The sequence below is a fragment of the Mirounga angustirostris genome, unplaced genomic scaffold (genome assembly GCF_029215605.1).
Source record: "Mirounga angustirostris isolate CCGP_5_RB_7025 unplaced genomic scaffold, mMirAng1.0.hap1 SCAF_8, whole genome shotgun sequence".
Classification (NCBI taxonomy): domain Eukaryota; kingdom Metazoa; phylum Chordata; class Mammalia; order Carnivora; family Phocidae; genus Mirounga; species Mirounga angustirostris.
This window is the reverse complement of record NW_026991716.1, coordinates 37,410,378-37,422,632: the sequence shown is the minus strand read 5'-3', so window position 1 is coordinate 37,422,632 and position 12,255 is coordinate 37,410,378. Positions and strand designations below refer to the sequence as shown.

The window sequence follows — 12,255 nt, the reverse complement described above, 5'->3', positions numbered from 1 at the left end:
CAGGGGGAAGAAGGAGTGGAACAAATTAATGAACTAGAAGACAGAGTAATGGAAAGTAATCAAGCTAAACAAATAAGAAAGAATTATGCAAACTGAGAATAGACTTAAGGGAATTCAGTGATGCCTTCAGGTGCAATAACATTCACATTATAGGGCTTCCAGAAGGAGAGAGAGAAAAGGGAGGAAAATTTATTTGAAGAAACAATAGCTGAAAACTTCCCTAATCTGGGAAGGAAACACATATCCAGATCCAGGCAAAGAGGTCCTCCAACAAAATTAACCAAAGGAGGTCTACACTAAGACACATAGTAATCAAAATGGCAAAAAGGAGTAATAAGGAAAAAATTTTTTAAAGATTTATTTATTTGAGAGATGTGGGGGGGAGGGGCAGAGGGAGAGAGGAACTTAAGCAGACTCTGCATGCAGCACAGAGCCCTACGTGGGGCTCAATCTCATGACCCTGAGATCATGAACTGAGCCACAACCAAGAGTTGGACGCCCAACCAACTGCGCCACCCAGGCATCCCCAAGAAAAAAATGTTTAAAGCAGCAAGAGAAAAGACAATTACATATAAGAGAAACCCCATAAGGCTATCAGCGGTTTTCAGCAGAAACTTTGCAAGCCAGAAGAGAATGGTATAATATATTCAAAGTGCTGAAAGGGAAAAATCTACAGCCAAGAATACCCTATCCAGCAAGGCTATCATTCAGAATAGGAGAGGTAAGTTTCTCAGACAAACAAAAACTAAAGGAGTTCATGACCAACTAAGTCAGCCTTACAAGAAATACTAAAAAGGACTCTTTGCGTGGAAAGGAAAGACCATAAGTGAGTGTATGATAAGGAGGAAACACAAAAGCAGTAAAAGTAAGTATTTCTGTAAAAAAAAATCAGTCAAAGGAGTCACAAAAAAAAAAAGGATGAAAATATGACACCATATACCTAAAACATGGAAGGAAAAGGAGTAAATAATGGGTTCAAACTTAAGTGACCATCAACTTAATATAGACTGCTATATGCAGAAGATGTTATATATAAACTTAATGGTAACCATAAATCAAAAACCACTAATAGATATGCAAAGAATAAAGAGAAAGGAATCCAAGTATATCACCAAGGAAAACCAGCAAACCATGAAAGAGAGAAAGACAAGAAAGGGTCAGAGAAAAACTACAAAAACAACAACAAAACAAGTAACAAAATGACAATAAATACACATCTATCAATAATTACTTAGAATGTAAATGAAATAAATGCTCCAATTAAAAGGCACAGGGTAACAGAGTGGATAAAAAAACAAGACCAATCTATATGCTGCCTACAAAAGACTCATTTCAGACCAAAGATATCTGCAGATTGAAAGTGAGAGGATGGAGAAATATTTACCATGTAAATGGATGACAAAAGAAAGCTGGAGTAGCAATATTTATATCAGACAAAATAGACTTTAAAAAAAAGAATGTAACAAGAGACAAAGAAGGATACTATATAGTAAGAAAGGGACAATCCAACAAGATATAACAATTTAAATATTTATGCATGGGAGCACCCAAATCATAAAACAATTAGTAAGAAACAGAAAGGAACTAATTGATAATAATACAATAGTAGGGGACTTCACACCCCACTTACATCAACGGACAGGTCATCTAAACAGAAAATCAACAAGGAAACAATGGTTTTGAATGACACACAGGACTAGATGGACTTAACAGATATATTCAGAACATTCCATCCTAAAACAGCAAAATACACATTCTCTTCAAGTGCACATGGAATATTCTTCATAATGGATCACATATTAGGCCACAAAACAGGCCTCAACAAATTCAAGAACACTGAAATCATACCATGTACCTTTTTTAACGACAACACTATGTAACTACAAATTAAGCACAAGAAAAAATCTGGAAAGACCATAAATACTTGGAGGTTAAACAATATGCTACTAAACAATGAATAGGTCAACCAAGAAATCAGAGAAGAAATCAAAAAGTACACGGAAACAAATGCAAATGAAAACACAACAGTCCAAAATCTTTGTGATGCAGCAAAAGCAGTTCTAAGAGGGAAGTTTATGGCAATACAGACTTACCTCAAGAAGCAAGAAAAATCTCAAATAAACAACCTAACCTTACACCTAAGGGAGCTAGAAAAAGAACAACAAACAAAAACCAAAACCAGCAGAAGGAAGGAAATAATGAAGATTAGAGCAGAAATAAATGATACAGAAACTAAAAAGCAAGTAGAAGAGATGAATGAAACCAGGAGATGGTTCTTTGAAAAGATCAACAAAATTGATAAATCTCTAGCTAGACTCATTAAAAAAAGAAAGAGGACTCAAATAAACGAAATCACAAATGAAAGAGGAGAAATAACAACCAACACCACAGAAATACAACAATTGTAAGAGAATATAATGAAAACTAAATGCCAACAAATTGGAAAGCCTAGAATAAATGGATAAATTCCTAGAAACATACAACCTACCAAAGCTGAAGCAGGAAGAAATAGAAGATTTGAATAGACCAATTACCAGTAAGGAGATTGAATCAGTAATCAAAAACTCCCAACCAAAAAACAAGTCCAGGACCAGATGGCTTCACAGGCAAATTCTACCAAACATTTAAAGAAGTTAATACCTATTCTCCTCATATTATTTATTCCAAAAAATAGAAGAAAAACTTCCAAATTCATTCTATGAGGTCAGCACTACCCTGATACCAAAACCAGATAAAGAAACCACAAAAAAAGAGAACTACAGGCCAGTATCTCCGATGAACATAGATGCAAAAATCCTCAACAAAATACTGGCAAACTGAATCCAACAATACATTAAGAAAATCATTCACCATGATCAAGTGGGATTTATTCCCAAGATGCAAGCGTGGTCCAATATTCACAAATCAACATGATACATCACATCAATAAGAGAAAGGATAAAAACCATATAATCATTTCAACAGATGAAGAAAAAGCATCTGACAGTACAATATCCCTTCATGATAAAAGCTTTCAACAAAGTAGGTTTAGAGGGAACATACCCCAACATAATGAAGGCCATATATAAAAAACCCACAGCTAACATGATCCTTAATGGGGAAAAACTGAGTTTTTCCTTAAGGTCAGGAATAAAACAGGGATGTTCACTCTAAACACTTGCATTCAATGTAGTACTGGGAGTCGAGCCATAGCAATCAGACAACAGAAAGGAATAAAAGGCATCCAAACTGATAAGGAAGAAGTAAACAGAAGAAGTAAAACTCTATTTGCAGATGACATACTATATGTAGAAAACCCAAACACTCCACCAAAAAACTGCAAGAACTAATAAATGAATTCAGTAAATTTGCAGGACACAAAATCAATGTGCAGAAATCTGTTGTATTTCTATACACCAATAATGAAGTAGTAGAAAGAGAAATTAGGAAAACAATCCCATTTACAACTGTACCAAAAATAATAAGACACCTAGGAATAAACTTAAAGAGGTGAAAGACCTGTACTCTGAAAACTATAAAACACTCATGAAAGAAATTGAACATGACATAAAGAAATGGAAAGGCATTCCATGCTCATGGACTGGAGGAATAAATATTGTTAAAAAGACTATACTACCCATTCATTTATCGATGGCCCCTTGGGCTGCTTCCATAATTTGGCTACTGTAAATAATGCTATAAACATATGGGTGCATGATCCCTTTGAGTTAGTGTTTTTGTATTTTTTTGTGTAAATACCCAGTCGGGTGATTACTGGATTGTAGGGTAGTTCTCTTTTAAACTTTTTGGGGAAACTCCACACTGTTTTCCACAATGGCTGCACCAGTTTGCATTCATTCCCACCAACAGTGCAAGAGGGTTCCTCTTTCTCTACATCCTCCCCAACACTTGTTTTCTTGTGTTTTTGATTTTAGCCATTCTCACAGGTGTGAGGTGATATCTCATTGTAGTTTTGAGTTGCATTTCCTTGAAGATGAGTGATGTTGAGCATCTTATGAAAAGATGGATAAAGAAGATATGTGTGTGTGTGTGTGTGTGTGTGTGTGATAATGGAATAGTATTCAGCCATAAAAAATGAAATCTTGACATTTGCAACAATATGGACAGAGCTAAGAGTACAATGTAAAGGGAAATAAGTCAGAGAAAGACAAATACCATATGATTTCATTCATATGTGCAATTTAAGAAACAAATGAGCAAAGGGGAAAAAAAGAAAGAAAGAATGAGGCAAACCAAGAAAGAGACTCTTAACTATAAAGAACAAACTGATGGTTACCAGCGGGGAGGGGGTGGAGGGATGGGTTAAATAGGTGATGGGGATTAAGGAGGGCACTTGTGGTGAGCACCGGGTGATGTATGAGATTGTTGAATCACTATATTGTACACCTGAAACTAATATAACACTGTTTTTCCTCCAATAGGTAACTTTTATTCATTTCTTATATATCTTTCCAGTGTTTCTTTATACCAATATGAACAAGAAAAATTCTTATTTTTTGTCTTTATATAAAAGGTAGCATACCACAGTGCTTTGCATCTTGCTTTTTCTCAACTCTATTTTGAAGATATTGCTATATCAGAATATCTTTTTTTAAAGTTGCATAAAATCTCATTGAGTAGACATATTGTTTATTTAACCAGTCTCCTATAGATCGTTTTATTACAAACCATATTGCAATCAATAATCTTGTACCGATAACATTTCATACACAGTCAGGTATACCTATAGGATAAATATTTGGGAGTGGGATTGCTAGATTGAAGAATAAATGCATTTGGAATCTCAACAGAGATTACCAAAATTATTCTTCATAGAAGTTGTACTGCTGTTGACTCCCATCAGCAGTGTATATGAGAGTGTTTATTCCTCATTGCCTCATCAACAGTGTGGTCAGCATATGAATTTTTGGTATCTATAGGTGAGAAATAATCTCAATGCACTTTCAATTGGCATTTTTCTTATTATGAAATTAAACATCTTTTCACATGTTAAAGAGATGTATTTCTTTGTCTATGTACTATTTATTTGTGTCCTTTCCCATCTTTCTCTTAAAAAGTTAGTCTTTTGTTGATTTCTAGGTGTTTTATTTCTAATATTCACCCCTTATGTATATAAGTTGCAGATTTTTTTTTCAGGTTGCCATTTATATTTTGAATTTTTTATAGTGGGGTTTTTTTTTTTTTTTTAATTGATCACTCTTTTAGTAGCTACTACCTATCTTTAGCTGCAGGTCCTGGCCTTCTCTGGTATGGTAGATCCCAAATTTCTCCTGTATCTCCAGACTGCATTTTGCCACCAGGGTAATGATGTCACTGAGTTGATTCTGTTTCACTGTCCAGAGTGCCAGAAGCACATTCCCTGCAGACACACAAGACAGGCTGACAAGCATCAAATATCTGGATTCACCTGATCTGGGCAAAGCTCCCAATAATGCAGAAGATATCATGCAAGGTGTTAGGCAAGGTTCCTTGGCCCTGTACATTATGCTTGGTTAAAATACTGCCTTGGAGCCTCAAAACCACTCATCATAAAAAACAAGACAAGGCAGAAGCTGAAATGTTCCTTTAGTTTAAGAGTATTTTTGATAGGGCGCCTGGGTGGGTCAGTCATTAAGCATCTGCCTTCAGCTCAGGTCATGATCCCAGGGTTCTGGGATCAAGCCCCACTTCAGGCTCCCTGCTTAGTGGGAGGCCTGCTTCTCCCTCTTCCACTCCCCCTGCTTGTGTTCTCTCTGTCAAATAAATAAAATCTTTTAAAAAAAAAAAAAAAGAATATTTTTGATAATCTTCCCTCCACCAGTATACTAACAGAATGGGAGGGGCACTAGCTAAGAGGTTCATAAAATGTAGGTTCATGTTCAAATCTAATTTCAAGGGTGACTTAATTAAGTTTAAATTTAAAAAAGAGGCCAACTCTGTGGCATATAGCTATTAATGATCCTGAGAGTTCTCCAGATAGGAGATTTTGACTCCTATCTTACACATAGCTTCTGCTCTCAAGGCCTAAGTTTCTCATTAGTTTTCTCATGCAAATAAGTGCTTTACAGGCACTTATTTTTGTCATTTAATTAAGCAAAATGTAAAGCACCTGTGAACTTAATATGGGCAAGGTTTTTCTACTAGACTGAGAGAACCTTTGAGTCAGTGACTGTGTCTTCTTCATCTTTGTTTCCCCAGGGCCAAGGACATATTAAATAACAAACAATGCTGAATAAACAAATATGCCAAATTCCACCTAAATGAAGTCTGCCTCACTTATAGTCCTTTAAATATTCAGAAAAACTTAAAAATACCTGTGATATTTAGGATATCTCCTCCAAAACACAGCACATCTGAAACCCAGTAAAGGAGAGAGAGGAAAATGCATCAAAATCAGATATACTAGATCATGGCAGAATTATATATGATCAGAAGAATGGCCTACTGAGTTTTTCCTCATATCTTCTCTAGTCTATTTGTTCCCTCCAAGGGACTCTTTTCTTTCCCTTAGCTTCTCCCCAAATCTGTCTGTATCTATATCCATCTTCTTGAAAATGAAAGAAATACTCCTGTTCTCTTCAAAGTCACCCCATTGGGCTCTGGATCCTAGCCCCTTCCACCCTTTCAAGAACTTCACTCCCTCCCTTATCTCCTCTCCACTGGATCATTTCTATTAATATCTTAAAAAATGAAAACAAAACACAACACTCTACCTTCCATTGCTATTAGCTCCATTTTTCTGCTACATCTCCATCAAAAAAATTCTCAAAAGAGTTGGCCATATACAATTTGTTCCTCATATCCTGTTCACTCTTAAAACATTTTCTCTACCATTCTCTTCTCCGCTTTCTCCCATCTGACTCCCAACTCCATCACTTCACTAAAATTTATCAAGATCATCAACAGCATTCACCTTGCTAAATTCAGTATTTTCTCACAGCACTGTACTTTATACTTTTCATTTTCAACTCAGCCAGTCCCAGCCTTCCTCCCCCAGAGACTCTACTTCTCCTTTGGCTTCAGGAACACAATATCCCACCTAACTGGCTGCTTTATAGTCTCTTTTGTAAGTTCTTTCGCTCTAATCATAATCTGTCCTGGGGTCCCTCAAGCCTCAGTCTTAGGCTCTCTTTATTTACACTCTCCTCATGTGGACTCAATCAGTTCCTAACTTTAAGTAACATCTTTATGCCATCAACTCACTTCTTGTCTCTAACAGAGATCTATTCTCTGAGCTCCAGGCTCAATCATTGCTACTGACTTCATTCTCCATTTGAATGACTTATTGACAACTCAGTATATTCAAAACAGAACCCTTGATTTTCTTTCTCAAAGCCCAGTCTTTCCCATCTCGGTAAGTGACACCACCATCAATTCAATTATGAGAGCCAAAAAATCCTTGAGAGTCGCTTTTCTCACTACTTCCCACTGATATCAATATACCAGCAAATCTTGTCTGTTGAACCTGCAAAACACATTTCAAATTAATTCATCTCCTTATGGCTCCACTGCCTTATCTCTAGACCAATGGTTTCCACCTTGGCTTCAACATTGGAATAGCCTGTGAAACTTTAAAAAATCTTTATTTCTGGGCTTACCCCAAGGTATTTTGATTTAATTGGTCTGAGGTAAAGCCTAGACACCAGGATTTTTAAAAGCTCCCCGAGGGCGCCTGGGTGGCTCAGTTGGTTAAGCGACTGCCTTCGGCTCAGGTCATGATCCTGGAGTCCCTGGATCGAGTCCTGCATCGGGCTCCCTGCTTGGCAGGGAGTCTGCTTCTCCCTCTGACCCTCCTCCCTCTCATGTGCTCTCTCTCATTCTCTCTCTCTCAAATAAATAAAATCTTTAAAAGCTCCCCGAGTGGTTATTTAATGTACTGCCAAGGTTGAGAACCACTACTCTAGACCAAATCAGCCTCATCTCTCCACAGCTGCTACAGCTGCCTCTTCTAGCTTCTATTCTTACCACCTGCCCTCCATCAGCTCCCTATAGTCCAATTGCCATAAGGCGGTTAAAATGAGCTTTCAAAAATGTAAATCGGACCACATCACCCCCTTGCCAGAACCTTTTAACAGTTTCCCTTTATACAAAAATACATAATCCAAACTCCTTATGGCCTACAGAGTTCAATGATCTCCAATCTCACCTCAAGCCACTCTTCTCCCTGCTAGCTATGTGTTAGCCACACTGGTCTTCTTAGTTCCCAGAACATGGCAAGCTTCCTCCCATCTTAGAAGCTTTGCACTTGGCATTCTTCTGCCTGAAACACTTTACTCCTCACTCTTCACAAGGTGTTTCTCTCATCCTTTATGTCTCAGCTTAAACACTTGAGGAGCCTTCTATGATCACCCTACCTGAAAAAAATCTCCCACTCTACAATTCTTTACCATTACACCCTATTTCCTTTGTAAAATGTATAATGTATAATGATCTTGTTTACTTATTGTCTCTCCCACTAACATGGAAACTTCAAGAGGGCAAGTATTATGTCTTATTTTCCCCTGTATTTCTAGTACCCAGCAGTTCCTGGTGTTATAATATATACATAATTTCTATCTCTCCCTTTCATCTAAACTTGATGAGAAAAATCTAAAGACCTTTTACAACTGTTCCTCAGGGGTAAGGGGTGAATCAAATAAACAAGTTCCTAAAGGAGATTTCCACAAAGTAAAAATTCTGATGAATCTCAGAATTATGGACATGACTGTATGGACACTGTCAATAAAAGAAGGGAATGTTATATAACTACTAAAGTTTCAGGACCAGATTAATTTGTTGGGTGGGTCTAACTAGACAGAAAGCTCCTCAAAAGTAGGTTTTTGCACACCCTGACCTTTTACAGTATATATCACAGAATATGCACTTAAGGGCGCCCGGGTGGCTCAGTTGGTTAAGTATCTGCCTTCAGCTCAGGTCATGATCCCAGGGTCCGGGGATCGAGTCCCGCGTCAGGCTCCCTGTTCAGCCAGAAGTCGGGTTCTCCCTCTGCCGCCGCCCGCCCCTCACTCCCCTTGTCCTCTCTCTCTCTCTCTCTAATGAATAAATAAAATCTTAAAAAAAAAAAAAAAGAATATGTACTCAAAATGTTTACTGCACATGTAAGGAGCTGATTTTTTTTTTCTTCCCCAGATTAGGCAAATTTCCACAAGCTTAATATACAGCAGAAAATGAAGAAAACATTCCTATTTCATAGGATCAAAATACAATAATAGAATGGGAAGGTGTTTTGTAAATTATATCAGATATAAACACATGTGGCACATTACATTATTGTTGGAAGAGGCAACCTGAGGAATACTTTATTTTGAAATAAAATATAAACATGCAAAGTAAAAATTAAAATTAATTTGTTCTCCCTCCCCCCCTTTCTGAACATTGAGTCAACAGAATGTGAGACTAGGTAGAACGGCAGATACAGGCAAAAATCTAGCCTGTTAGTAGCAAGAAAGAAGAAATAAAAGATGAGTAACACTAAAGGAATAACCCTTTGGTATCTTTTCAAGTAGCCCAGGCCTCCTTCTGTTACAAACCCTCAGGAGCCCAGCACCACACCTCCTGGCTTCCCTACAATAGTCACTCACGCTCCACGATGTCACTGATGTAATAACTGAAGATGTGGGCCAGTTTGTCCATGTCATGTTCCGACTTGCAGGTCAGGCTGAACCTATCCATTAATGCTGTAAACCCTAGCCGACAAAACAAAAATTACGTTAGCTGCAAATCCTGAACTTTTAGGCTCTATTCCCTGCACGCATCAAGCCAGTGTAAAGAAGCAGATCTCCTCCAGATGAGTAATTTCATTACCCTTTAACAAGTGTTCATACTCGGGCCAGGCTGGCTGCCTGCCGCCCCTGGGAACCCAGAGAGCCACACCCCCTTCATTTCCAGGAGCTGCAGATGAAGATTCACCCACAAGCACCCTCTTTCCTCTCTAGCCAGCTAGCCCGTTTCTGCCATACCCTCTTAAGCTCCCTGGCCAAGGGAGAAACGGGATTTCGCCCCATGTGAGAGACAGAGACCAACGACGAGGGGGATGGATTAAAGCTTTATGGAGAACTCAGACGGTGAGCTCCTCGAGGTCAGGCACCTTCAGACACTCATCTTCAGATCCATGACACAGACTCCACAAATATTTGTTGAGTAAGCGACTCTCGAAGTAGCTGCTGGGTCTCTAATTCCTAGCGCAGTGGCGGGCACACGCTTAGGGACCCAAAGAAGGAATTTATGGAGCGAAAAAAACGGGCTGAAGCGGTATGCGTATTGGGAGCAAACTTAGGTTCAAAGCCTGCTGAGTGGTCCCGCGAAAGTCCTTTTCCGTTTCCGAGTCTCCTTTCATTTCTGAAGTGAACTCTAGGGCTACGCCAGACCATTCCGGAAGGAGTCCTCCAGCTCCGAACCAGGTTTCCCGAGGCGGCGGCGGCGAGCAGTTAAGCCGCGCCTTTGCTCGCCCGGGGGCCAGGCCTGTAACCGCCGCGGCTCTCGGAGCCAGGCCCAACGGCCGCCCCTCGGGCAGGGCGGGAGAGCGACGCGCCTCGGCTCACCCGTCACGTGGACGCCAAGGAGGACGCCCTGGGCCGTGGCGAGCTCGGGTTGCGATCGCCGGGGCTTCCTGAACACCAGCAGGTCGGGAAGCAGCGCCGCCAACCGGGCCTCTACGGGCCACAGGGGCGGCGCCGCCAACCGCTCGCCGATCGCCATGGCGGCGCGGGGTTGCCCCCCCAAGCTACCGGAAACGAGGGTCCTCCGGGTAGCAGCCAATCCGCAACGACAGCCTTGGCGGGTCCCTCCCACCAACCAATCAGTGTGGGCCTCCTCGGGGAGCTGCCAATCCAGGGTGGCCGCGGGCCCCGCCCCGCCCCACCTGCCTCCCGCCCCCTGCGCCCTTGCTCTGGCCTCTGGGAGGCGAGCGGCAGCAGGTTTGGGGGGGGGGGGCGCGGCTAGCATGTTCAAGAGTCAAGAAGACGCTTAAAAATCTTTATCCGTGAAAATGTTCCTTCAATAAGACAGACTATTTCAGATAGTGTCAATAGAGGGGTCTTCTATCACCAGAGTGGAATGGGGGCTCACCTCTGAATTTCTAAGGGCAATGTTCCATTAGCATCTGACTAAAGCAACCTCAGTATGGTTTTTTACCAACCTTAGGCTGACGCTATTTAATGGTCAGTGCCTTAATTAGAGAATTTCTTCTGTTTCTCTTACCTGCCAGGACAGGTCTATAGGGTGTCTCCTGAGTGTGCTCCGGACGTTGCTTTGCTCTAGCTCCAGCTCCTGGTTCCCTGTGTGGTAAATGCCTGAGGTTGCCTGTCAGTTGGCTCACATTTTTGGAGAATTCCCATTATTAATAGGAGGAGTGTGTTGTGGATTTTTAACAAGCAGGAAAGCATCGTGTTTTTCTGCAGAAATAAAATCTTAAAATTACAGCTTCACTATCTTTAGTTCTACAATACCCAGTCAATGCTGTTTCAGTGATAACTGATGTGAAAATGTTGGGGTTTGGGAGAACAGCCAAGAAAGAATTCTTGAGGCGTCTTCCGTGCAAAGCAGGTGGTTTTATTAAAGCACAGGGACAGGACCTTGGGCAGAAAGAGCTGCACTGGATTGTGAGCAGTGGTTCATTGTATCCTTTCAAGTTGGGAGGTGGTTAGGGATTGTGTAAGTCTCTAAGGAATTTGGAAACAAGGTTTCCAGGCCCCAAGGGGCCATTTATTACCCTCTACTAAAATCTTAGTCATGAAACCCTTTAGATGTGTATCAGTGGGGCCATATGCTTGGAGGATGATTGCCAACATATATCTTGGGGAGTAGAGATAAAGGAAGCTTCCAAATGAATTTAATATGTTAAAGGAAACTTACAGGATCCTGGAGGTCGGGCTAATGTCAAACAGGTTGCCTTTTGCCACAGCAAAGTATTAACATCTAGGCAGTTGAGTTCCTAGAGGAAGGCCACTCTGCCTGTCTCAAGTACTGGTCAGTGGGCTGTTAAGTTGTAAGGAAATTTAATTTTTTTCCCTGTATTTCTTTTACCTTTGTTCTCCACATCAATAACTAAAAGGCTTATTTTGCTTGTGGAATACTTCATCAAATTTTGGTTAACACTTCCAGTAGTAAGATGAAATATACAATCTGCACGGGTGGCAGAGATTACCTCTTCAGCAGGATGGAAGGCAAAAAGGGAAGAAAAGGAGAGTAAGGGGAGACATGCAACTAAGAGGCCTGGACACTACAAGTTTGACACTGTCTACAGAGCTCCCATGTCTACAAAGATCATAATGGCAA

At 40.3% G+C, this 12,255-nt stretch overlaps 1 protein-coding gene across 11 annotated transcripts in view; it reads right to left on the bottom strand.

Moving 5' to 3' along the window:
* LOC123837721 (adenylate cyclase type 10-like) overlaps positions 1 to 10,706 on the bottom strand; it is a 60,955-nt gene extending 50,249 nt beyond the window's left edge. For all 11 annotated transcript variants that reach the window (XR_010413621.1, XR_010413620.1, XR_010413619.1 and 8 more), the window contains exons 1-4: positions 10,521 to 10,706; positions 9,561 to 9,665; positions 6,294 to 6,332; positions 5,216 to 5,359 (exon numbers count right to left, since the gene is read on the bottom strand). Coding sequence is in view for 8 of the 11 variants with exons in the window: in XM_045866858.3 (XP_045722814.1) it covers positions 5,216 to 5,359; positions 6,294 to 6,332; positions 9,561 to 9,665; positions 10,521 to 10,677 (445 nt within the window). In the remaining 3 variants the exon portion in view is untranslated. The remainder of the gene's footprint in view (positions 1 to 5,215; positions 5,360 to 6,293; positions 6,333 to 9,560; positions 9,666 to 10,520) is intronic.
* Between the last annotated feature and the right edge of the window lie 1,549 nt (positions 10,707 to 12,255).